The 27,208-nt window shown below is 40.7% G+C and overlaps 1 protein-coding gene across 1 annotated transcript in view; it reads right to left on the reverse strand.

The window, feature by feature from the left end:
* The window catches only part of LOC139646550 (protein diaphanous homolog 3-like), a 213,607-nt gene that overhangs the window by 115,886 nt on the left and 70,513 nt on the right, over positions 1 to 27,208 (reverse strand). The window contains 14 exon segments of the mRNA XM_071522452.1: positions 4,193 to 4,307; positions 7,102 to 7,210; positions 7,248 to 7,348; positions 7,350 to 7,447; positions 8,972 to 9,080; positions 10,095 to 10,159; positions 10,250 to 10,368; positions 14,147 to 14,263; positions 15,126 to 15,244; positions 15,752 to 15,862; positions 19,562 to 19,667; positions 20,453 to 20,589; positions 25,189 to 25,258; positions 25,768 to 25,842. Coding sequence (XP_071378553.1) covers positions 4,193 to 4,307; positions 7,102 to 7,210; positions 7,248 to 7,348; positions 7,350 to 7,447; positions 8,972 to 9,080; positions 10,095 to 10,159; positions 10,250 to 10,368; positions 14,147 to 14,263; positions 15,126 to 15,244; positions 15,752 to 15,862; positions 19,562 to 19,667; positions 20,453 to 20,589; positions 25,189 to 25,258; positions 25,768 to 25,842 — 1,451 coding nt within the window.

Genomic DNA, 27,208 nt, shown 5'->3' on the forward strand with positions numbered 1-27,208 from the left:
CGAGAAATGTCTGAATTTTGATTTTGCAGAATCGCACCTCAAGTATTATCATCCTTTTGAAACTGGTGTGGTATTCATTAAAATATGTGTAAAAAAAAGTATTGTGGCTGGTCCTGGTCCTAATGGTCTTTCAGTTAAATATTTGAATGATCTAAGCAGTGCTTGTTTTCTTGTAGGGATTTATTTTCTTTAAAGGTTACAAATGGAGTTTTGTATAGCCACTAGTTGGGTTGTACTGTTCAGTAACTTGCAAAACAGTCTGAGAAAAGCAACATGATCATGATCCATATCGTGAATGGTGTTACTGCCTGAAAAGATCATGATAGGATATATTGGCCATATCGCACCACGCCTACAGGGTGCTCAAGGATAGACATAAAGAGACACACAGTCTGTCCCTCTCTCTGGCTCTCTGGCTCTCTCTCTCTCTCTCACACACACACACAACACTCAAACTCACATACACACACACACATACACACACCTCTTTTCCATTGTCATGTCCTCTAAAGCAGCTATCAGCCATAATTTTTTCAGTTTCACAAACGCTACTAAAAGTAAAGAATCTGTGTGGACGAAAATTACTTGCATGTTGCTGGGACTGTTTTTTCCCCCCTACATTGTTTCTGATGGACTCAAAAGCAATTTACCGGCAAAACGGATTGATCTGTGCTGCTCTTTGGAGGGCCAATAATTAAGGGTCATTTTGGCTAGATCAATAATGGGACTCATCTCACCCCTGAGCTGTCTATTGGTTACTACCTGAAAGATATTGGGAAGGACATTATGGACAGACATTTAAAAACACATACCATGGCAAAATGGTGTGCCATACTAGGTTATAAGGAGAAAATGGGTGAGGGTGTGAATGGCAAAAGGCAAGTGAGAGAACGAGAGAAAGAAAACGCGCCTACTCATGCACCATAGCAATACATGTGTATTGCACGGGTATCCAGGCCTCAAGGACAAACTGTAGGCGAGAAAGCTAGATAGGAGAGAGCAGAAAGAGGTCAGCACTCACTGCTCTCCCTTCTTTCTCTGTCTCTACTACTAGAAGCTTCATTAACCAAGTTTGCTATGCATATTCTAGTGTGTTAAAACTACCTGGCTGTGGCAATCAGTGGGATAGGGTTTGGAAATGGAGGTGTGAGAAAAGTAGACGACAGGAGGGCTAGAGAAGCTAGGAGGAGGATGGGTGGAAATTATGCCAGCCCAGGAGAGGAGGATAACTGCTTTATTAGCCTAGAAGCAAAGAGGGGGAGGTAAGAAAAAGATCATTATATTAAAAAGGTATACAGGTAGCACAGATAGGAGAGACACTAAAACTTAGAACCGATTTGGGACCCCAGATGCTGTTTCCTCCCTCAGCAGATTGCAACCCTTCCTAACGCTCGTACGATAAACCAACACCCGCAAGCACACACACACACTTTATAAAGTCCATCCTACATTGCCTCTCTCCCCCCTCTACCATGCAAAATGGGCTGTCACTTCTCCTGTGCTGTAATGCTAGCCAGTAATTGCTCTATTAGATTAAAGAACTAGCCATACACACATCGGAAAGTGACCACCTCTCACTGTTTTGTCCCTAATTGAGAGGTGGTATTAATTTTAATTGATCAGAGCAGGAGATTTACAGGGCCTTTGTATCCAGTGAGATTTGCAGCTAATGAACAGAGACTTGAGGAAGGAGCACAGAAATCAACTCATATTACTCTAGATGGTCTAATTTCTGTTCACTCTAACCTGCTCGCTCAAAAGTAAAAACACCCATTTATCCCAATTTGTTGAATGAAGAGATGCGTTGAAATGAAATTGACCCTTTACCAGCAACCACATCCCACTCGGAATAGAAAAACAAAGGAATTAGTCCAGTGTAGAGCCATAAAGGATATTACCACTGTGGAAATAGTGCAAGTTTAGTTAGTCAGAAAACAATTTGCTTTCACTTTTCCAAATGCATTGAATTCAAGCAAGTATAAATTCTGGTTGAATCTGTAGTTTTGGCCATCTCTTAACACTTTAAACAATGATATAAAAAAAAAGAAATGCATTTTCGTTGCCCAACATACAACAGCCATCGTCTCAAAACAGACTTGCACTGTTCCCATCTAAACTCAGCAGTTTGTGTACTGGATGGCAGAGATTCGCTTAGATAACGACTGCAAGAGGCACAATCATCAGGAAAGAATAAGGAAGTTTCAAGAAGATGTGGATGAATATTTAATGGTAAAAACTGAGAGAAGACTGTGTCCTTTTTAATGTTTAATGCTGATCCAGATGCTGTTGCTCTTAAGTGAGATGAAGCATGATGTTACATGGCTGTGTTAATGAGAGGACATGCCCACATGCACACACGCGTAGGCATACACTCACTGACGCACGGCAGGAGCAATTTGGTCCAACAGCTCAACCCACCAGACATGTTGCTCCTGCAGCCTCCATTGGGAAGAGCAGAAACGGGGAGGAAATCAAGACTGAGGCTGGAGAGTGAAGGCTCATCCCACATCCAGGAATGTTTCATATCTTTCATACCAAATCTAAAATGCATTATCTATGAGCAGTGACAAACCAGGCGGTTGGCATGCTGCTGAGCAGCCCTACTCATATGTGTGACTCCACATATAATGAGAAATGTACTTCATGATTACAGTAGAGTAAAATACTGTGTGTGAGCTTGTGCTCAGAGTCATTACCCAAACAGAAAAGTACATTTGTCTCATGTTGGACATCCTTCCTCTGTCCTCTCTAGAGAACACCTGCTTGACTGTTTGTCTACCTGTTTGCCATTTAGATCTGCCTCCATTATTCAACACCTTGTCGAGGAGGAACAAGGGCGCACCGGTGTGTAGGAGGGGGTCCTGTGTGCCTTGAGAGGAGCGGCATATAGTTGTGACAGGTAGATAACACCTGGATGAATAATTCAAATCGGCGTAAGCTAGCTGAGTCGGTGACAAGGCGACGGGAGAGAAAACACGAGACACATGTGAATAAATCATCAGAGAAGGGACTAATAGACCAAGCGCAGGAGAGGACAAGACTGATATCATCTCTTGCTACCTCTCGCTCTTGCTCTAATCATTCCAACAACCTCGTACATGAATATTCTAGACCTTGTCAGCCATACTAATGCATGTGGTTATAACTGTATGGTGTCTTATCGTCCAGCATTACCACCAGGAATAGTCTCAACAGCCGTACAACCTTGAGGACTCTGACCCAGCTAGGACGGTTTGCCTTGCTAGGAATCGTTAACTGACATGTTAGAGACCCCGCTAAATCTGATAGAGGTTGGACATGAGAGGTGAAATCCTAAAGAAGAACATACATGTAGCCTATGTATTAGCCTGCCGCAAGACACATTAAGGTAACACATAAGGCGCTGACCAAAGAGACTTCAAAATAGGTGAGGCATGGAAAAGAAATAAGTGATCTACTTCATTTAGCGCTTATAGGATCTCATCTTACGCTTGAAACAGCATAGGAAATTAGACCAAATTGAAGCCTAACAAATGGGTGTTCACTTCTGTCATGCATATCCCACTATCTGTTCATTGAAAGTGATGAAAAGCAATTTGACTGCTAATAGAAGTCTGGAGGGTTGATACAAGCACACACACTTCGCTGTATGTTTGTCTGTCATGCAAAGCCCCCACAATGAAATGAGACACATAGCCAAATACACACAAGCACAGAGCCAATTGTTCACACACTAACATGCACACACACACACACACAAATCATAGACACACATACACATCTATCTGCCTTGTTTGATCACTGTGGCTGAAATGAGGAATCCAACCATTTCCCTCCCTACCACCACGCTGAAAATGAGAGCCAAATGGCCACAGTCACGAGCCAGCAAGCTGGACTAGGGAGAGGGGAAGGAAGGGGATTGGAGAGGAAAAGAAAAAAGGTTGGGTAGGAATACAGGACAGAAAGAATCTGTATAGGAATAGAGGTCTTTGGATATGCTCTGAAAGAAGGTCTCTGTGACTGTGAAGCTCATTGAGGCAACTCAGAAATATGTGACAATATATTTAATATATTATGTGTGGAAATACCCAGATTTCTGAAGGTACCTGTCTATCAATGAAAAGAAAATCATCTGAGAACATGACAGGCAGACAGGCAGGCATGCAGCCGGACATGAAATGAATAAGTCAGATAGCAGTAGTGGGAGTCTGACCTGTTCTTTGTGAACCAAAGGTGAGAGCAAGTCTGCTGAGCAACTCTGGTTTTGCGTATCGGTCCTCATCAGCCAGCACCCAGAAACAGCCCTCTGACATTTCCTGGGGACGGATCTGAAAACACACATTCTCAGTTCAGAACATTCAATTAACACAAATCATTTGTTTACACACACCAGCCTACACATAGAACCTCTAAACATGTATCTTCATGCGTAGGAGTGAGCAGATTAGTGAGGATGCAGATGGAAATGTGGATAAAAGAGCAGATACATCATTCTAATCAGTTTATTAACCGCAGATTAAAATTACAATGGGCCATTCCAAATAAACGTGTTGCACAATAGGCCTGCCTACATATAAAAATATGTTGCAGCTGTAAATCAACCTATTACAGAGACTACTTAGGCTTATGTTCTGGTAAACAAGTTGCACGGTGGTTATGTTCCACTTAACATTGCAAGCTTACAAATTTGGCTGATTTTGACAGGTAAACATATAAAAAAAACATTGAATAACTTCCACTTTACCACGGCAAAACCCAACACCTCAGTGCTCCATGACTACTATCTTTCTCTGCATTGTGCCTGTCACCCCCCCCCCATATATGTCATATGTGGGGTAGAAGAGCAAAGGCAAAGCAAGTGTACCGATCAACTTGCTGTTACTTCAAATGAGAGATAAATGGGCATGGGAAACATTGCACGCAAGTGTGCCAAATGACAAAAAGTCAAAATTGACTCCACTTAGAGAAGGGGGACAGAGAATGATACACAGAGAGAGAGAGACATAGAGAGAGACACAGAAATAGAGAGAGACAGAGAGAAAGCGAGAAGGACAGGGGAGGGGAGGAGAAGGGGGGACAGAAAGCTGTTACTGTTTCACAGTTTGACACTGAGAAAAGCAGTTAATCTCGCCGGTCCTTGGATTGAACAGGTATTCTAGAAATCGACATAATAATGTTATCAGGATGGTAAGACTGATATGATACTGAATTCTACGAAGTATAAAAAGAAATCTACAAAGAAAGTAATCATGGACTAACTAAAATTGGGTTACTAATTGGCCAGCTGAACACAACACGGACCATAACCTAAAGGCCTTTTTAATCAAAGAGGACAAGCAACAGAAAGTGACGACACAAAATGGAGAAAAAAATTCAGTGGGCAGTTACAGACACTCCGAATAAATTTTGCCTAGCCTAACCCATGTATATATTTTAACAGGCCAAAACAAGTCAACAGCACTCTCCCACAAATGATGCAGTCCCCCTTTGGCCCAATCAGTAACAAGTTAACAAACGCTGTAGCGCCCTCCTTAAGCCAATAAGTGCAATTTTTAAAAAGACAGAATGGAGCGATTAGACGCATCATCCCCTTCAGGTTTGTCAAAATCTGATCAGCAGCACCTGAGATATTGTGCGTGATGGACAGACGGACAAACTGAGGCCAATCCATAGTCCCTTCCTCGATTTCATCATGGGGGACAAAAACAAATGCAGCATTAATAAAGAGGAGCCCTTTAACCACTGACCACTATTAGCCTAACCAACCAGGTGTGTGTGTGTGTGTGTATGTGTGTGTGTGTGTGTGTGTGTGTGTGTGTGTGTGTGTGTGTGTGTGTGTGTGTGTGTGTGTGTGTGTGCAATAATATAAAAAGTCAGAGTTGCTGTCATGTGTACCCCGGAGGCCTCACACCTTACAAGAAAAATCAGCTCTTCCGCATCGCTTCATTAAGCTCTAAAAAAAGGCTGAGCCACTCAACAACGCAACAAAGGAGCTCTCTAAGGAAAATACATTACTTTGAAAACCTATTATTGAAGGAGTTTCAAGACAGCTTCATCCTGAACATAATTATATGCGGGGGTCTCAGACAGCTTTGCCATAACTCGGGCTCTGCTCGCGTCCTAATAAAAAGGTAAATTTGAAACTTCAAGCATATGTTTTAGTTCACTCAACAGCTGCACCGATGTACAGATGAGATTAAATTATTAATTACATCACAAACTAATATCACTTGCGGTGTGAACTAATGTCACTCTGCAGAACAGCAACAGCAACATCTGTACCAGCACCACCGAGGCTGCTGTGACAATGGCATCTGATCATCTCAGAGATTTGCCAGACTGTTTTTAATGACTACTGGCAAAGATAGGAAGTTGTTTTCGGAATCCTTCGCAGGAACATCTGTACCGTTCATGTGCTGCCAATGCGCATCAGGAACAAAGTTAGGGGAGGAGAAAAGAACCACGATAAGGATTTGGCCTAGATGTTCAATTCTGGACCCAAATTTGTTACTTTTGGTCCAGCAACGTGGGAAAACTTGACTCGATATATTTCTAGTGTCCAATCAGAGTATATAAGCCTATACTTTTTCCTGCAGAAATGTAGACCTTGGATGTGGTTGTGTGTGCTCGTCTTGGAACCTAAGCAGTTCAGCTGTATGAGTTCATCTTCAATGTGCTATTTGATAAATAGTAAATTGCTGAAAGTTGGACCACTTTCAAGTTTCTGATGATGACAAGCATTGTTCCTGGTCAAGTTTTTAATAATCTCTTGGGGCAGTGCAGCGCTGTGCCCCTATTTCACATAGGCACACTGGCCAGAACTTGAGCTGTACAAATATCGCAGTGGCCTAGATTGGTCTATTTTTGTGAATGATTATCTACAAAGACTACTCAAGATCACATCACTGTCACAGGAATGCACGGCACTTGTCCTTTCTGTTAGTAGTTTCACATCTATTAACATGAGGACACATGAAGGAAGAAAACAGATATCCTAGCCTAAAGCCTAAAGCAAAGACATACAGCAAAGACATACAGTGCAACTTTTCTCCATATAACCCAATTCAGTTGTGTGAGTCTGCCGAGCAGCGGAGGAAGTTTAGAGGCTGCCCGCCGTCTCACCTTGGACCAGTTGAGGCGCTTCATGGAGGTCTCCAGCTTGAATTCCTTCTTGGGCCTGAGGCCATAAGGCAGCGCATGGTGGGTTGGGGAGCCCAGAGCGCCCCAAACCCTGGTGGGGGAGGAGGGGGGCACCGAAGGGAGGAGGCACTCCAGGTGGAGGAGGTGGAGCAGCACAGCCAGGTAAAGGGGGTGGAGGTGGGGGTGGAGGGGGGGGTGGAGGTGGGGGTGGAGGGGGCACCGCTCCCCCAGGTACCGGGGGGAGGGGGTGGAGGTCCAGAGGGGAATGATGAAGAGGAAAAAGTCTGTCCAACGTGGGCAGGAGGCAGACCCACAGGTACAGCTCCAACTGAGTCGGGAGGGAGAAGGAGAAAGAGAGTGCAGGGTGACAAATACATAAAATACAAAAAAAATATCTTGATTTTATGCAAAAAAGACTGACAGCTCAATATGTTTTCAGTGAGTGACTTGGTTCTCTAGACTCTAAACACAATCTGCATGTTCTCTAGTATCTAAGTCATCAGTATACCATTTCAATATGAATTTTTGGTAGGAAATAGCACAGCATTTTTCATAAGTGGTCTTGAAGGTTGGATTTTTTTTTATATATATATATATATATATTATATATATATATGATCTTTTTTTCATGAAATGGCAAAAAAAGTATTAGGTAAATCAACAACTCAAGGAAAAGAAAATCGCTGAAACTGAAAAGAGAAATGGAAGGAGACCAACTACAGCAGAATCTCCCGAGTGTGTACCACAGTTTGCCCTCCTGCCCTTTACTGGTGTGCTACGGACAGAGGAAACGTGTCCTGTCAACCATTCCAGCAGAGGCCAAATGCCCATAAATGGTCCTGATTCTGTCCAGATCATACCCACAATGATTTTTTTTTCAAAGGTAAAAATCAAATGTTATAACCAGGGCAACAAAGCTTCGTAAATTGTATCGTACAGAGCAAATGGCTTATTGATCCAGGCACCAGTTTTAGATTAAAGACGCACACTAAAGGTCAGCCCTGGGCCCTTACTCTGCCACTGCCTCTAGAGGGAAGAACACCTCTGCTGAATTAACAAGTGTGTGTAGGTGTGTGTGTGTGTGTGTTTGCACTAGCGAGAGAGAGAGAGAGAGAGAGAGAGAGAGAGAGAGAGAGAGAGAGAGAGAGGAGAGAGAGAGAGAGAGAGAGAGAGAGAGAGAGAGAGAGAGAGAGAGAGAGAGAGAGAGAGAGAGAGAGAGAGAGAGAGGGTGTGTGTGTAACTTCTCTCGCTTAATGTATCACAGTCATTTGAGCCAAGGTACTATTTGAGTATTCACTCTGTGTTTACTCTCCCAAATTGAAAAATTATCAGGAAAATAAAAAAGAAGTTCTCTTCCCCTCTCTGGGTGTGTAGTTATCTTGCAATGCAAGGGAGTGGGAGCAACTCTCTGGAGTGGTGGAGGGGGCGAGGGGAGGCCTGATGCTGATGTTGAAGGGGGTTGTCGAATAAATTGCTTTTAGAACAATTTCCTCTTATGGGATAGAGATCAGAGAATTAGAAGAGGCCAACACGGAGGACTGGTCACTGTTCTCATTAGACTTAGTGTCAGCTAGCCAGTAGAGCAGCCTCCATGTCAAACCAAACTGCAAGCTCCAGTGGATAAAGAACGAAAAAAACACACAAGAAAAATCGCATAATAGAGGGAAAGAAAAGAAAGTTCAATACCAATTCAATGCTTTTAGGTTTTGTTGAGTAATCACATCACATGTAGTCTCACTCACTTTCCCTTATGGATAAACCAAGTTTAGCAAAAAAAAAAAAGGACACTGAAAACAACAATATAGAAGGACACTTGGGAGTGAAAAAAGAGCAGGAGAAGACTGTCTTGGACAAACCTGGGACCTGAAGGCCTGTAGCTCAGCTTGGAGCTCAGCTATTTTCCCGTCACACTTAACCAGCTGAGCTTGTGCCTCCTGTCTGCTCAGAAACTCCTCGTCAAACTAGACAGTGAGACACACACATCCAAAACAGTCACACAAACACACATTGAAAAGACATTAATATTATCCCCTCAAAATGTTCTTTTCCATTTTTTGGGCATGATTATTCAATATTATCAACATTCATTAGCTTGATAACTGTCGATCTCTATGTGCATTTCACCATTTTATCAAAACACCTTTTTTATTATTGAAGGCTTTTACCATAGGTGCAAACCTGCCAATCAGCCAGCCCCTCCCTCTCAACAGGATCTCCCGTCTGATGCTAACCAGACTTTAATTAATCACAGCAGCCAATCCACCTGACCTCACACGTTTGGTGTGTGCGCGTGTGTGTGTGTGTGTGTGTGTGTGAGTATGTGTGTGTATGAATGTGTTTGTGTGTGTGTGTTATAAAAAAAAAAAAAAGATACTATTGTTTTTGCATAAAATATTGTTGCAGTGGGTTTACATTTGAATATATGCCTTTGTTTTGTTTTTTGTTCCATGCAGTGAAAAGCTAATCTAGTAGACCCTGGGAGGAAGTCTAAATCTAAGAGAGCAAACTGTAGGGAGTCTATGCATGCCAAATCTGTTGGCTGTGTGTGTGTGTGTGTGTGTGTGTGTGTGTATGAGTGTGTGTGTGCGCGCAAAGTTTTTAGGAAGTCCAGAGCATCCAAAACTGTTTCTAAACTCTAATGCCGTACACATATATGACTGCACAAGTCACTTTACAAAAGATACTGTGTTTGACTCATGGCTGCAGCACATTGGTGAATACAGGTGTTGGAGAGGGGCTGATCAGGTTGTCCATCCACATCCCCACAATCATTTCCATAGTTTCCAGTTTCAATAGTTTTCATTTTAACATAAAAATTGTATTTATTACCACCCACTTAATGTAATGGGCTATGATGAGGAAAACTGCATGGGGCTCTACTCAATAGCAATCAAAGCTCTTACAGAAGGATCTAAAATGAACTGACTAATGAAGAGGGGGCTGAATCTCCATATTTGTTGTTTGTAAATACTTGCCTTCTGTGCCAGTTCTGAAGCTCTTTGTTCATACTCATCAACTCGTGCTTTATCGATGCACACCTCTGAAAATGAAAGACAAAATGAAAGCCACACGCATACTCAGATATTGAAATGTCCTGTGAAGTAAAGGCACTGTGAAGTGTGTAACTTGCCTAAGAGGTGGCTGAAGTCCACATCTAGACGCTTGCGGTAACTGAAGTCTGGGTCAGTGCCACTGCGGTGAAGAACAATCTGAGACACACACTCCTCAATGATCTTAAAGTACTGAGGCCTGAGAGTCAGGGGGAGAGACACAAGAGAGAGAGAGAGGCAAAGAAAAAAAGACAGAATGACAGAAACCAAGAGACAGATAAGAGAGACTCATACAGTGACAGGGAATTTCGTGCTGCACAGAAATATCATATTTTCTGTTTGTGTGTGTGTCTCTGTGTATGTATGTATGTATGTATGTATGACAATTACTGTAAGAAATATGTTTGATTTATTAGAAATGCAGTTTGAAAATACCCCCATGTTATTATCTTGATCTACCATACCAGAGCAGTGCTTACTGACACATAAGGCAAGTCTCACATAGAAATATAAAGCAGCCTATATTGGAAGATCAAAGATAATTTCAAACAATTTCAAAAGTTTCTATAGTGTGTTAATGAGTGTAAGCCAGACAGATGGAAACGTGAGAGGGAACTGTAAGAAAAGGAAACCAGTTAGCAGTTCATCCTGCAGGAAAGACAGGGGTCAGTGAGAAGAGTAACAAGGAACTGTGGCATATTGCAATCACCTATACAGTGCTGCCTGTCCACCCCGTCACAGTCAATGCAACATGGATATTGGAGCTTCTCAGCAAAACAGGGGGCTTAAAGTTGGGGCTACTATCCACCATGCTGTATTAGTGTGTCCAATCACAGCCCAATGTTCATTCCACAGGTGAAAAGGTTGAAGACAACCATGATTCAAATAAATCTTTAACAAGACCGTGTAGCTTAGAGCAGTGCAACACAATTTATGGTGCTTGAACAAAATCAATGAGGGAACACTGCCCACTTGATATGAGAATCAGGTCTATCCAGCATCCTGACACATCTTCCTCTGACACCCCGCCCCGACCCCCCACCTCGCTCCCTGCCATTTAGAGGAGAAGGGGTGGACAGAAAGAGAATAGGGAAGCGGAACAGAAGGGAGAAGAGGAGACACCTTTAACGGGATGAGAAATGTATGATGGGATTGAAAAGGGGAGATAGAGGAGGGGCAGGATATAATGATATACAGTATGTACAATATTCAACCTAAAATATTGTAATTGAATGCAATTTGCAATGGTGACTGGATAATATGACATGGACACATCTTTTTTGTAATTAGTGGTTGTAATTTCCTGATTTTTGAGATCCCAGCATGATGAGCTACATATGGCTCCAGTTAATTTTATTATTGTTCCCGCTGACAGGTTAAGGCTGTTATTGCTCGTCTAGGACTTCTAGAAAATATATAAATAATCCCTCATAAACCACTTACAATGTAAGCACAAACAAAAGTTTGATGGTATTGAACAAGGTGGAAAGCACAGCGAGTGCATTAGCATTGGCTGAGTAATCGCAGCTAAATAGTTTCTCATGGTTCTGTTGAATGCATTGATCATGGAACAACCAAGGGCATGCCACAATACACAAAGGGAGATATTACAGAGTAACAAAGACTGACGTGCAAGGCTGAGAGATACACTGCTATCGTGGGTTAAAGGGAAAGTGTCTGTTTGATCTGCTCATTATCTAACAAAAGCACTGTTGAGATGCCAAATCCCTACACAGTCGCTAACTAATGTGTTCTGAGACTTATAAACAGGGATTAATCCAGGACACTGCCTTCCATAGCCAGCTCTTCCTAACACAATGTTGTGAATGGGACCGATAGCATGAATACTCTTGCCTACAATTTTGAACATGAGCTGCACAGTGGCATCATCATCCTACATGTAACTGAAGATGAAAAGATTCAAATGGAATAAGTTGCTGGTGTTCCTTTCATTACTGTGTGGCTTTGGGAGCCCTGTGTGAAAGAACACCATGTATTGTTGACGAAGAGAGCAGGAATTAAATAAAAAATTTAAGTTCACTACATGTACAGAAGGTAGTCAAGATAGATGCAGTATATGAATAGGATCAAATTCAGATATGATGTCTTGCGAACCAGCTTGAGATCACAAGTATGGAATTGCCAGAGGAAATTGTGCAAATGTATTCCAAAAGATAGTTGGAGACAACTAAATAAGGTAGAAGTGCAGCTTGCTGTGACACCATATGGAGTAAAATACAATATGTATGAGGAGCAAATTATACATCCATCCATGCTCATAAAACTAGATTATTTTACAGTTATCACATTTTGAACAGAAACTCAATAATAAGGTGTCTTTTCTTATGATTCGGCCTCAACATAATATTCCTGAACTCCTTAGGAAGAAAGTAAAATTTAAATTTATGAATTTTCCTTAGTAATAAAACTATCCAAACTTTTAACTGAAAGTTACTGGCAACCTCTATCTCAATACTTATCAAAGGCAAACTGCTTGTTTGCTTGGATACATTTTTTATAATTATTTAGACATCCATGCATGCATTTCAGCACTGAAAGCTATTGGTAATCTTTGTCCAACACTTCAAAGGCAAAGGCAAACTGAGACACATTGAGGACAAATCATACATCCATCCGTATGTTTAAGTACTGAGGACAAATACAGTGTTCTGCCGTGTTTGACTTCACAAATTGAAGACAAAAACAATTGCTACGCTACTGAAGCAAGACATTTTTAATTTTGTTTCCCTTGAGGTAATTATCGCAGTTGACACAATTCTAAAGCATAGATTTAATTGTAGCCTGTGTGGTTCAACATTTGTGAAACCGGGTTGCCTGACAGCAGATCATCATGTCATGTCATCATGCCATGGTTAGTGAGAGATGGACAGCAGAGAAGGGGACAGAGCAGTAGAGGGGTTGGTACGGTGTGTGTGTGTGTGTGAGCAAGTAAAAGCGTGTGTATCATTAGTGCTTGCAAACTAAACGGTACTAATGTAGGTAATGATAAAAATGTCAAGATGCGCAAAGATGACACAAAACCACCACTGCTAAAGTTGGATAAAAAAGGCAGATATCTTATAAGGCTGCACTGACTATCAACTGCCCAACTATCAAAGTAACCCAGTGTGTAGGTGTCATTTACACTCACACTCCCATAATCATTTCAGATGAAAGAAATTAATCAGACATTATAGTGCTAATGAAAAGGACCATATGCAGTGCCAGAGCAGAGTGCCAGACACTTTAAGTGTTGTTTTTTCTGGGGAGAAAATCTGCGGGTGATACATTTCATATTCTTCAGATTAGAGCCTCATCTTTTGATCAAGCCAAGGTTTAACTCACACCCAGCTGTGAGTGAACCGACATAAAACAAGCCTTTGAAAAGTACCATTAAAAGGAGATGAGAAATACTCCGGAGCTATGGTTGCTGTAGATGGCTCCAAGATGAAAGAGACAGCATTCTCTTTGTTAGCCAATGTCGTTGAGAGGGTTTAAGAGATCAGGAGTCAGACCTCCACAAAACCTGAGCTCCTTACCTGTGTCCAGCATTACAAGTGTTCAGAAGGTGCTTAGCCCCATGCTTGTATGCATTTGACCAACATGTAAGATTGAAATGTTATATGCCGTTAGTACTCACACTTGTTATCACTTGTAATCACTTGAATGTAAGCTCTATCACACTCCTGACCAGAACGAATAAGTCCTGGCCTAAGGAAGAGAATGAACCTACAAAGCTGATGAGAAAAAAAGTGATATAAAAGGAGGATGAGCTTGTTTTGTGCGGAAGTTGATATCAAAGAAGATGCGAGTGACAGACGGGGGGGAGAGCTGGAGGGTAAATGAGGGAAGAGGAGGGTGAATGAAAAAAAGGAGGATGAGAAGCAAAACATCACTTGCTTTATTACACTTAAGAAAAGTAATGTTCAAAGCAAAACCCAACACTGTGTGGATGTGTGTGTGTTTCTGATTTTTACCTGACCACGTAGTCATTGCGTATAAGCATCAGGTGCTGCAGTATCGAGAGGAAATAGGGTTCTGCACTGCTGTCCTTCACCATGCTCTGCACAATATTGTACACATCCCCCACATCGGTGCTGAGAGTCAAGGACTAGTATGTAGACGCAAAAAAACAAAACACTTTGCAGTTTCACACAAAGGATTAGAAGCTACTGACAAAAGGGCAAAGAGTCAAAGCATAACAGATTTGTCTTTTTCTCTTTCCGTTACTTAGATCTAGTCTGAACAGGGATAGTTAACCTCGGCTGGATGCCAATAATGTTTTCAATATATGTGGTAGGGATGGGTCATGATTTTCGAATTTTCAAATAGTCATTAAATTATAAAAAATCGAATAGTTTATGCGACTATCGTCTTGTCTTAAAACGTATATTTTCATAGCTTGCTAGTAGTAAATAGCTATGGCTTGATTAGCCCTGAACCGGTCCTTCTCTCGCATAAGCGGAGCGACCATGGGGGCAGAGGGGGAGAACGCCCCGGGGCCCACGCTCAGTAGGGGCCCCCCTATTGAGCGGCTCGATTCATACCTCTATGCGATCTCATTCCTAAATGACAACGATTCTGCCGCATGTTAATTAGGGACACCCGTTGTATAAAATCAAGCGCTCCTAACAAGTGACAACACTGCGTTACACCACGTGACGAAATGCGCACATGCAGAGCGGGCAGAAACCGGCAGGAAGGAAAACAAATCCAGAGAGAGACATGACGGCGAACAGTAGACACACACAGGAAAACACTTGTTCAAAGCTTGTGTTCTAAATAAGGTGATCTAAATAGGGTGATCTTCGAAGAATGGTCGAATAGTTCCCAGTGAATATCGAATAGTATTTTTGCTTGAAATGCCCATCCCTAATATGTGGACCACATTTAGAAGACAATGCCTCTGAATCAGAAAGTAGAGATGTATGCTTCTGCCTGGTATGACAAGGATATTCCAGCTCGCTCTTGATGTCCTCCAGCCTATGAGAGAACTCCAGCATGTCCTCTTCTTTATGCTCCTCGAACACCTTGAGCTGAATGTCAAGGGCGTCATTCCTGATGGGTGTCAGTTGCTACAGGAGGATAGGGGGAGAGTAGAGGAAAAGAGGGGAAAGAGTGAGAAAAGTACGGACACAGAGAGGAAAAGAGTAAAGGAAAAGCCATCAGGGAGAAAGGCTTGAGACCCCTCCAACATAGATAACTAAAGGCCTCAGTCAAGACTAGGAGCTCAGTCTAAACACTATCACTCATCATGATATATAGATGCGGGGACCTGCTCCACACTTTAATTTATCTGTTTACTTGGCAGTTACAACAACATTGTTTACAACAGGTAAACATGTTAGGTAGATGGTGTAAAAGCCAGCGGAGAGAACATTAGCCCAGGCACTAGAAACCTTATTGGTTCCTGGGTGGTGGCGCAGACAGAGGACGTGCAAACTCTGTGTTTCATAAATTATTTGCTGGAGCAAATCTACAATATTTCACTCAAGTGGACAACTCATTTAAATATTAATAGAAGGTGAGTGTGAGTATATATTGTGTGTCTGTGTGTGCGCGCATGGTCGTGGAGTGCTTACCGGCCATATCTCTTTCAGGCCACAGCGCATAAATTCATTCCTGATGTGCAGCCTGAAGTCCAGCTCATCAGGGGATGTTACTAGCGCATTGATGAGCTGCATGCATGCCACCTGTAACATGAAGGGTACACAGAACAATGACAGAGAGGGAGGGGGGGGGAGAGAGAGAGAGAGAGAGAGAGAGAGAGAGAGAGAGAGAGAGAGAGAGAGAGAATTCTTTATCCAGAGGTTGATGAAAAGTATGGGGGCATGCATTCTAAATGAGTTATGTCCCTGAGAAGCAGGGGACCATAACTAATGCATGTCTATTTTCTCCAGTCACCAACTAGGGGAGCTGATTTTAATATTAATGCAACAACTGCAGACCCGTACACACAAAACCAACTAACAGTCAATTTAAGGGCAAACTCGCTCTTTTTGAAGCTGTTCTTCTCTCCCCTATGAGTTTGGCTTACTGCACAGGGACTGCCGAATCCTGTGGCTATTCAACTAGCCAGGCAAACACAGACAGAAAAATCAATTATTGATCAGTAAAGCGATCCACTCATGTGTGAAATGAGGGCATGGCAGTGCTGGGATGTTGGGATATTTCAAGGTTCATTGTCAATATGATAGCATACTCATATTTTTTGTGGCATGGCACTCAAAGCTTGGTAATTATCCATCTTCAAAGTGGCATCTTAATATTGTAATATAGATGCCTAATATTACAGGCATATCAATGTCAAGAAAACCTTGTATTTTTCAAGTGAGTAGGTGGTGGCATGCGAAGGGAGCAGTGGTCAAGAAATCAGTAGCATCTTTATATGAAATACCAAAGCCCTAATTCAAGTCAAAATAAGTAAAAGTTTAGCCCCGACATAAAAGCCAAAACATAGGATTGTCTTGACTAATTGATCTACTTACATGTCAGTGATCCTCGCAGTGACAGTAAAAACAAACTTCAAGAAGAAATTAAGTATACCTGCATTGCCTGCTTTGGCCATTTTCCATAGGGAAATCCTACACTGAATCTATGCATATGCTGTATGTCAACTATAATATTGAAAAGATAGAGAATCATTTCAATCTAAAGCATTCAATACAACTTATTTTAAGCCTACAATGAATATTAACATACAGTAAGCCACTTTGAATCTCAAATTCAAATAATATTAAATGGTCTGTGAATGATGATGGATTTCTCAATAGTAATGTTTTTCTCTTTTTCATTATGTGTTCATAATTAGTTTATATTTCATTAGAATAAAAATGAAGCCTTTTCTACGCAAAGGAGAGAAACAGAGCTACAAACATATGTTTACTCACCCATTTGTCTATGGGCTTAAGGGATCTAAAGCAATTCCAAAAGACAACACAATTAAAGAGAAATTAAAGAGAAAGAGGGAGCAAGGAAGAGTACTACAATCTGGTACATTATATCATCAGTACGACTTAACTTGCTGTAACTACCATTGATGAAACAATTGAAGCAATTCATTCTTCCAAAAAATGAATGAAGACTCCTGTACTTTTGTTGAACCATGCACACCAGCCTCAGTGTTGTATTTACAGAATAACGGACGATTACACAAGCACAAACACAAACACTCTCAGACCTCAAGAGAACATTCAGGCATCTTTGAATCTGGTGGTCCCCAGTGTGTCCATTTACAGTTATTGTCTAAATGCACACTTTCCCTAAGCCAAAAGCTGCCAGGGGAGACTGAGTATGAATGTGGCCAAGTGGGAGAGAAAGCCTTCGGCCACACAGAAGCATGGTAAGAATAGCAGTAACTGTGCTTTAATAATGCATGGGGTTAAAAGGGATCAGCACTGTCTATTAGCGAGCTGGAAATAATAGCACACTACAATGCATCAATAAAACACAACTAAGGGCCTCTACACTATCCAGTACACAAGGCTATAGTTTAATGGCCACTGATGTGTTTGTGTATGAAATGCCTCTGTATGAAGGTAATGCTCTCCTCCACAGTCTCCCCACGTCTCATTTTCTTTCTTTACCCTTTCCAATTCTCCTGGAAAAATCCTCTGCTTTCTCATCCCATTGCATCCTCACCTGTCATCTTCTCACAGGCTCCCTACTGTTCTCCACCTGTCAACGGTAGTTACAGCAAGCCAAATGCAAGTAATACTGGTAATACTACACAGGCCAAAAATAAGATATCATCTTTTAATTAAGTTTAGCAATGGTCAATGCATGGGAATACAAGAGAAGCAGAGTAGCAAATGGTTTGTACATGCTAAAACTTTATGCTCTGTGTGTGTGTGCGCGTGTGTGTTAAAGAAGAAAAGGTAGTGGATGAAGTGTCTTTCTCTTCACATCCCTCAGCTACCAATTAAAATGCAGACAACACACTTTAATCAAGAATTGCAACTGCTTATTTCTGCACAGAACAATGCTCTGTCTCTGTTCAACACAGCCCATATGCAATATCTCCAGTGTATGTATCAGTAGGGAGAAGATACAGCTGAAAGATTATGTACACAAAGAGAAGGATGATAAAAAGCACCAGGATGAGCCAACCTATACATAAAATAATTTCATGGGCAGTGGGCATGGACAGGTACAAATCAGTCAATCTCTTAATTGGACTAGGAGGGGTTCTCATTCTTCATTCCGGGTTGCAAGTGGATCAACTGTGGCTATGATTCATGCATAGCCCCCCCTGTTATTAACACTGGATCTTGTTGGTCTTTTAACCCGTACCCCAACTCTTCACCAACACAGTCCGAGCACTCAAAAGTGCTGGGACTGTGTGATACAGATTTCTGGGCTAATTTTTTGACCTGATGTACACACCCTGAGCAAGAAAGAGTTAAAAATTACCATTCTACAGCCACCACATCCCATAGTGACAATAGTGTGAATTTGGAATGCTATTTCTCTAAGATTTGCTTGAAGACAGAGGGGGGAGAGATGGGGAGAGAGAGAGAGAGAGAGAGAGAGAGAGAGAGAGAGAGAGATAGAGAGAACAATAGAAGAGACAGATAGAGAGAGAGCAAGTGAGAAAGAGAGCTCCTATTATGTACTACTTAAGGCGAAAAAGACACCATGTTATTTTTTTTTTGTCTCTGTAGTTGCTTATGTAATGGAACAACCCCTGGCTAAATTACCAGATAGTAAAGGCACATCAGGTTCCAGCTGCATTACAGCTTGTTGTACAGCTCATTACTAGCTGAGATGTTGCTGTAGCTGAAGTACTAATGGGATCATCAGTGAAGGTTATTACATATGGCAGCCCGAGATCATGAGAGATCTTTGTCTTAATTGCACCACTATCACTCGCACTCACTGATTAAGCTCTTTACTGTGAATGCACATTTCAGGGTTGCTGGTTTAATCCCCAGTAGCAACACTACCAAAGTGCACCTGGGCAACGACACCTAATCCCCATGAATATATATGCAAATCTGCTCCAAGGACAGCTAATGGAAACAAAATATTATTTAATATTACATATATTAAATAACTAAAATTGCTAAATACAAGTACTTGCTTACATGATGCCATAGTGGCTAGATCTGTGCTTTACAATACATAACACCTGGTTTCTAGCAAAGGGCTTATCATGACATAAATAAGTCTTGATACAAAAAGACTTCATCATGCCAAAGAATGTGGCAGTGAGGGGGAAGCCCCTGACCATAGACTAATTGTGATAATGGCACGCAGAAAGTACAATTTCTTGAAATGGTCAACTTTGAGGAGCAGTAGGTTTTGTTCCCATAGTCATTCCACATTTCATTTTGGAGGGATTTAGAGGAAACAACAATGTGCCAATAGCTATACACCTTCTTTGCACTCACTTGTAATTGAACTGAGCGATCTCGGAGTCCCTGTACAATGGGACTGAACCTGTCGATGGCCCGCCGTTCCCCTGCTGTGGTGATAGCTTCAAGGACCTTCTCCAAACTAAATGAGAAAATGAAATGCATGAGCGAAAAAATGGCAGAAAAAAAGATGCAAAACATTTATTCACAAGGGGATTTTGACCATACTCTCTCTACTATTCTTTTGTATGCCAAGTTCCTCTCTTGTTTTGTTGGCCGAAGTGGAAAGGCTTTCCCCGAGTGATTTATGCAACTTAAACCGTACAATATCAGTAAGGACTTGGATATTGATGGGGGTTTTTTTCAAACTGAATTACACAAGTTCATTCAATAATCCTTAATTTTTACTACCATTTTAAAAACAACCTATTCCATTTGAAAACAAAATATATATACATATTTTTAAAGAAACATCTCACCTCTACCAGCCTAGCTCCTATTGTTCTATTTTAGATTTTTGATATTATACTAGAAAATGGGCACTATAATACCCTCCTGCATCAATCTTATAATGTCTTTCTAATTTGACAGTGCAGTCACTCAAAATCAGTTTCCTTCATTTTTACTAAAAAAGATTTGGCTGTCTGCGTGGCATTCAGAATGTGCTATTTTCCATCAAATCAATATTGCTTGCAATATTGTGTACAGCTGTATCACAGTAACACGTTATTTGGCTTGCGGCTATAAATTAAACAAGCTAACAAGGGAACAAATGTCCCATTATTAGCTCTACCATCACTCCAGGTAGAGTGTAAGCTAATGGACCTTTTTGTGCATTTGAGAAAAATTTCCTCGCAATACTAGATGAACAATAATGGAAGCTACAGTGGAAGGTGTGTAGGCAGGGTGAATGAAGCCAGGACATACGTGTTCTCTTCGCCCACAATGCAGATGGCCGACAGCAGCTTCACCACGTCAGTCATCATGGCAGGCTGGGTGGGGTCAATGGCTCTTGCCAACAAGGCAAGACTCTTCTCCTCCCCCAGGATTCGCTCCAAGCCATACTGGAGGAGACACAAACACAAAACATGATTACCCAGATAAGCTAGCATTCTTTATAGGAAGAGTTGGAATGTAATATCACAACAGTAAAGCCAATTCTTGATTCTTAAGAACACGTTTAAGTCAAGTTGAAGCGATTTCCTCTACTCCAAGTTGAGTCTCAAGCATAAAATTTGTGACCTCAAATTTGTGAGTCAAACTTCAAGTTCCCATATTGTACAAAATTGATTTTTCCTTTCCCCTCCACATGTAAGCATTTTCTCACTGTATCAAACAGCTGAGAAAATGTGAAATCTGAAACTCCTCTGATTTTGCCATAGTTTCCTTGTTTAAAAATCATGTGATTCTACAGGTCATTTTGATTTAGAGCCCTTCATGACATCACTCAGGGCTGACATCTGCATTTGATGCCCCAAGGTGACAAATATAATCCTAAAATAATAATGCTAAATAAAAAAGCAAAAAGTTCATATGTCGGGATTCACAAATTCTCTCGGCTAAATGCTACATATGCAGCTCAGCAAACTCTTTTAAGTCAAAACTATTTCATGAAAATATATTTTCTTCATCAAGATCAAGATGTTTAAAAGGTCAGTTTTACAATTGGGCTATTTTTATTATTCCCTTGGTGACATCATGGCAAGAGACAACAGGAAGTACACATCTGTGTGTCTTGATGGGGGAAGCCAGGAGAAGGGAGAGCTGCACAGACAGCTGGCAGAGAACACCTGTCTTCTTGGCATTGTGGGTACACCCCATCCCAAGATGCCTCAGGAGCCAGGGAAAGGTCTGGGCAGACAGAGGGGCCTACGGGTAAATGCTGGCGTCTGGCGTCTGTTGAGACGCAGGATTACATGAGACCTTACAGCACACTTTGTGCCAGAGCTGCTGTATATCTGTCTCCACTGGGCTTCAGCTCCACGTGGCAAGATATTCTTCCCTCTACAGCTATTGTAGACTAAGAGCACAAAAAGAGAGAAATTGAAGCACTGTGACATAAAGCTACTTCAGTCGAACACATTTGTATGCGCAGATGCTCATACCCGGATAGATATATAGAGAAACATTCTTCACAGGGCTCAACAGCTGGAATCATGAAAGTGTCCCAGCCAGATTTCATGTTAGCAGGGATGCAAATACATCAGGGGCCATAAAGTTGATAAAAAACAAAAGACACATTATAGCTATGAGGGACTGGGGGCATGTACCCTGGAGAAAAAACAATAGAACAATTTGTGTTTAAAAGCCTATTAAGCCTTCTAGTAAACTTTGAATGAGAATATATCCAAAACAAACTCTTTAGGTCAAGTTAATGTCACTGCAGCATCACTCTAAAGCCCTCTCTGGATTGGCGTTAAGATTAACAGGGGATGTCAGTAACTATATTTTGCCTATACACATTGGAAATTTTAGTCAGTCATCCGGGCGGTACAATAATTTACTGCAACAGAACCGTGCAAATGTGTCACACAATGTCGCCCAGAGTACAACAAAACAGGCAAAACTCTCTTTAAGTGAATTCAAATTGTTGTTAAGAGTGATGCGACTGGTTATATGGCCTTTGTAATTGAGATGCCAGTCTGTAATTGCATGAAACACCAGATGTCGATCTGGACGGGATTAAAATTACCCAAGGACGTCAGAATTAAGTCAAAATAAAGTATGTAAATTCAGGCGGATATTTTTTTCCCAGGGCAATTGTAGGAAATCACTGACATGTTTGTTCCGGACGGGATAAAATTCCTGGGATCCTAAGGTAATAATTACCAATCACCAGACCTCCTCTGGTAATACTAATGCTGTCTGGAGAAGGCTTAAACATAACTTTGGTTCAAAGGATGAACAGCTAAAATACAGAAAGAATGAGCAGATGAAGGCAAAAAAAAAAAAGAATATATTATGCGTATCATGTTTACATGTTGTATGATGTACATTAGGCATAGAGTACGATGAAAACCAATCAATTGTCATTATATGTAAAGGTATTCACAAGAGTCATCTAGTAAGAGGTGTTCTCACACACATCTATCAAAAAATCAAAAATGAATGGGGGTTAAATATCTATATAGAGATGTCAGGTGGCCTGGGGGAGTGTGGGTGATGGGACTCATTTTTGTCATGGAAATCAATGCAAATATGTAAAATGACCTTTTTAGATCAAGTGTTTGTCAAAGATCTTTTACATATTTCTATAAATATAGGTGATGCATGGGAAAAAAATGGAACATAGAAAAATAAAATCACTAAAAATGAATGATCAATGTCAACTAACATTAGCTTCCCAATGCTGCCTTCATTCTTAATAAGTTTCAGATAAAGCACTTCACTACAGTCTCATGTGGTATTGTACATCGCTATTTACTTATTATTCATAGATATGTAATTCTACAGCAGCAACCACAGAGAAATGGCACAGCAAAACTGAGCACTTCCAGTGGAGTCCCAGGTCTCCCAGCACTGTCTCGCAGTTGGCACATCAAGTTTGTAAAGATGAAGGTTCTGATTCTGATAAGATCGCCTGACTTATCAGAATCAGGTGACAAGTTTGCATCTCTGTGTTAGAGAAGGTATCAAGCACAAGGTGTCAAAATTTAGAAGACTTTTCATCTGGCTGCCGGATTCTTATCACACCATCAATGTACCAAATTATTTACTTTGTGTGTGTGTGTGTGTGTGTGTGTGTGTGTGTATGTTGTAGTGGTTAATGAAAAGTCCAAAGAAGTGTTTGTTTTAGAGGTAGCCTGCACCTTTGACTCCAGCCTAGAGGAAGCCTTTATGACCAAGGTCATTAAATACCAACCACTCCTAAATACCATCTTAGAGCTAGGTTATAGGTGCAGACTACTTGTTTTCATATTTGGCAGCCTAGGACACACTCACAGGTTGGTTGTAAGAGGGCTTCAACAACTTGGGATGCCCAAAAAGGCAGCTAAACGGCTTGCAAAGTACTGTGCTGTCTCTGCTATTATTGGCAGCCGCCATATATGGCGGAGACGCTGCTACTTATACCCCTGAGAACTGAGTATTATGTTTTGTATTGTGAAGATCTATGCCACTGGTCCATGATTTTGTGAATGTACTTTACTGCACCTTCAATATTTGTGTCCTTGTACGATTTCTTCTATGTGGACATAAATAAATTGTTAAAATGTGTGTGTGTGGAAAAACTCACGCAATTAGATTCCTGGGTTAATCCAGATCAGAATTGTACAGTTTTTCTAATCCTATTTTATTACAATCCACAATCAGACTAATCTTGCTGATTTTGAGTCAGTTTTTCAAAAAATTATCAGATAAGATACTTCTGATCCAGATACCACAAGATCAAGATTACAGAATCAAGATTTGTAGTATTTAAATATATCTCTATCTTGCCATCTGTTGGACAAATAATGTTACAACCTGTTGTTAGGCCTAAAAGACAAGAGTGGTCTAGATGAAAATGTGTAAGTTTGTATGTTATTTTTATTCACTTGTATGCCCAAGTATACAGTCAAATTTCAAAGTGTCATTGCATGGCAAAAACAACTCAAAACAAACTTCCCATTTCTCTGAAAAATGTTTTCATTGATTAATTCAAGAACTGTTCACAGGAGCATCTCATTAACTGTCCAGATGTGGCAGCTGGTATGAGACTTTGTTGTGAAGGTTTAGTTCATTTAATAAAATATAAACATTAAATATAATGTAATCTTTAATCTTGATTCAAGATGTATAGGCTGTATTCCCCCCACATCCTCACCACAATCTTGTGGGTATATACAGGATAACACCCTTCATGTCTCTGAATCCACCCTGAATTGACCCTTCCAGTAATAAAGTCAAGAGTACCCTGATTTTTAGCATCAAAACTATCCTAATCTCTGCCTTTGAGTTTTGAAAAACTAAGAAACATTTAAACTTTATTAAAGGTGGTATTGAGATGATCAGAATGTCAGGTATCAGTCCTAAAAAAAACAATTTTCATATTTAATCCAATCTAATTACTGAAAGCCTATCAGCAAAGTTTTGAAAAACTGGGCCCTGGTGCGATCAGTATGCCATCAGTGTGGCATCAAAGGTATTCTTTCTGCACGATTCTGGTCTGATCCCAATATTTGAACAAAAACAGAGAGACATTGCTCATATTTTCATTGATGCCCAATGCACTGTTGTGCTGAATGTGATTAACGAGAGTGGCTTGCCAGGTTTAATATATTCATTTTTCATCTTTAAACCAGAGCAGAGAATGTGCGAGTCAACCCATGGCTCCACAATGGGACATTTTTTTTCAACATCACTTACATGAGTTTGTAACACATTATACTTAAAAGCTGTATTAGGTTTCAGTTTTGAAAGATTTGCCTGCTTCCATATAGCTGTAGCACCTGCTCTTTGCATCCTAGTACAGCTTCAAATAAATTAAAACAAATATCCCCTGATAATTGGTTTTCTTCTTCAACACAATTTTAGGAAAAAGTGACAGCCCTAGTTGTAGGCGTATAAAAACCCTCCATTTGAGGCTTAGCCAACTGATGTGGCATTAGGCATCGTAATGTAGAACTCAAACAAAGAAAAAAGTTACCAAGTGGCTTCACTCACAAAAACCCTGCTGTCATTACCTTATTGTTCATGAAGGCTTTGAGACACTGGACAACTTTGTGCTGGTTCTTTTTGTCGATCCTCTCCTGGCTGGAGACACAAGAGAGTGAGAAGGAGCTGTTGGTCTCTTATGTACAGCACGAGCATTATACACACACACACACACAAAAGTAAGCATATATTTTTACATACATTAAATCAATGCAGACAGAGGAATGTGCAAGATGGTGTGTGACAGCATCGCAGAGAATTAATCAATGTGTTAATGATGGGACACATTTTGAAAACTTACACAAGTGAGGACTAATGTGTCTTACTAATGTGTTATTTCCTGGTATTAATGTTCGAAAAGGATAATTTGTAGTATTAATAAATGCTTAAATTTAATGGTGAAATATTTTGTTAAACTGACTAAATGACTAAAATTACAGCTTTATTTTTCATTACTATTATTATAGCATATCAAAAATTGCATACCTAGTTTTGAAATACCCAGTGTACACACACACATATATTTATATAGACAGACAAAAAGATAGATACACACATGTGTGTGTGTGTGTGTGTGTGTGTGTGTGTGTGTGTGTGTGTGTACTTACTGTTTCTTTAACAGCAGTCTCTCCAATACGTCCAGCAGCAGTCCAAGACCCTCATGCCCAAAGCTCTGCACCCAACTGAAACAACAAACATAAAATCAATATCATAACAACATAAGACTGACAACTGACAACACCAAGACACTCTCACACCCGTCAACCACTGTGAAAAGCTCCTGGAAGCACAAAAAAAAAAAGTAGTTTCAGTCCTACATGTCAAGAGGCGAGTGGCAGCCTTTGTAAATGTAGAATTACATGACTAATAGGAAAGTTCACTGCAGGCTGCTGGAGACAAAGAACTAAAACAATTCAGGCAGGCAAACAGAAAAGGACGGCACATCCAGATACACATAAAAGTATAGCTATTTATATAGAAATGTACAGAATAAGGTTCTAAAGCCTCATTGCACCGTCTGTATCTCTGAAGTCAAATAAGTGTCGGGAAAATGCTAAAAGCAAGGGCCCTTGGCTATTATTCCAGCTAATGAGGGAAACTGTTCGTCAGGCAAAAAATTATGTTCAGAAAAAGAGAGACAGTTAAGAGTGTCTGTGAGAGAAAAGTTAGACATTAAGCAAAGCAACTGGTGCTTCTAAATCCATCTGATCCATCTGTCTTTTCTTCACCTTACTGTAGTGACGGACAGGTGTGTCCTTGGACTGTATCGCACTAGTTTGACCTCATATATTGCCGATATATCAGGCCAGCATGGGCGTTTGTATAATATAGGAATGGTCAGTCAATATCATCCACCCTAACGAAGATAAAATACTGGGGGAGACACTGAATACTTGGAATGGTTTGGTCATAAAAATGGTCTAAAAGTGGTTTAGAGATATTGAATATATGATATGATATTGAAACTTGCATCGGTCAAACCCTAATACCAATATATCTCCTAAAAAACCTCAGTTCAGCCATATACGGATCAGACCTCAATGACTAGTGAGGCTGCCATTAAGATTCAAGATGTGGACACATGCTGATGAGAAAAATAAAAGCTATTATTTTTTTTTTTCCCCATTTCAAATTTACCACTTTGTTGTTATTTTGATATAAACCGTCATCCAACTGAGAGAAAAGAGAATAATGGTAAAATAACTCACAATGCAAAGTCTGGACGTTAGGGGTCAGAGGACAGTATTGGATTCCTATGGAACTAATATTTGTATGAAGCCCGTGACATTTCAGAGTCGTATCTCCCCCATGGGGGTTAAACAAGCTCACATTGCCCCACCGAATAAGCTACGGCAGATCAAATTTGTGTGCTGCTCTTTATGTCAAGGTTCATCCTATGGATATTGTACGGAGAAGGTACCTTAGTTGAGTCCCAAGGACTTGATTGTTGGCTTGTGATTAAAGGAGTCATATCAAAAGCTTGAGACCAACATATGATATGGATTTATTTTCCTTTAAAAAGGGTAGATTTCTTCCCATCCAGTACAA

This window comes from Centroberyx affinis, unplaced genomic scaffold (genome assembly GCF_046629955.1).
Source record: "Centroberyx affinis isolate AG114_WGS23_722 - 3 ecotype Tasmania unplaced genomic scaffold, CSIRO-AGI_Caff_v1 ptg000992l_1, whole genome shotgun sequence".
Classification (NCBI taxonomy): domain Eukaryota; kingdom Metazoa; phylum Chordata; class Actinopteri; order Beryciformes; family Berycidae; genus Centroberyx; species Centroberyx affinis.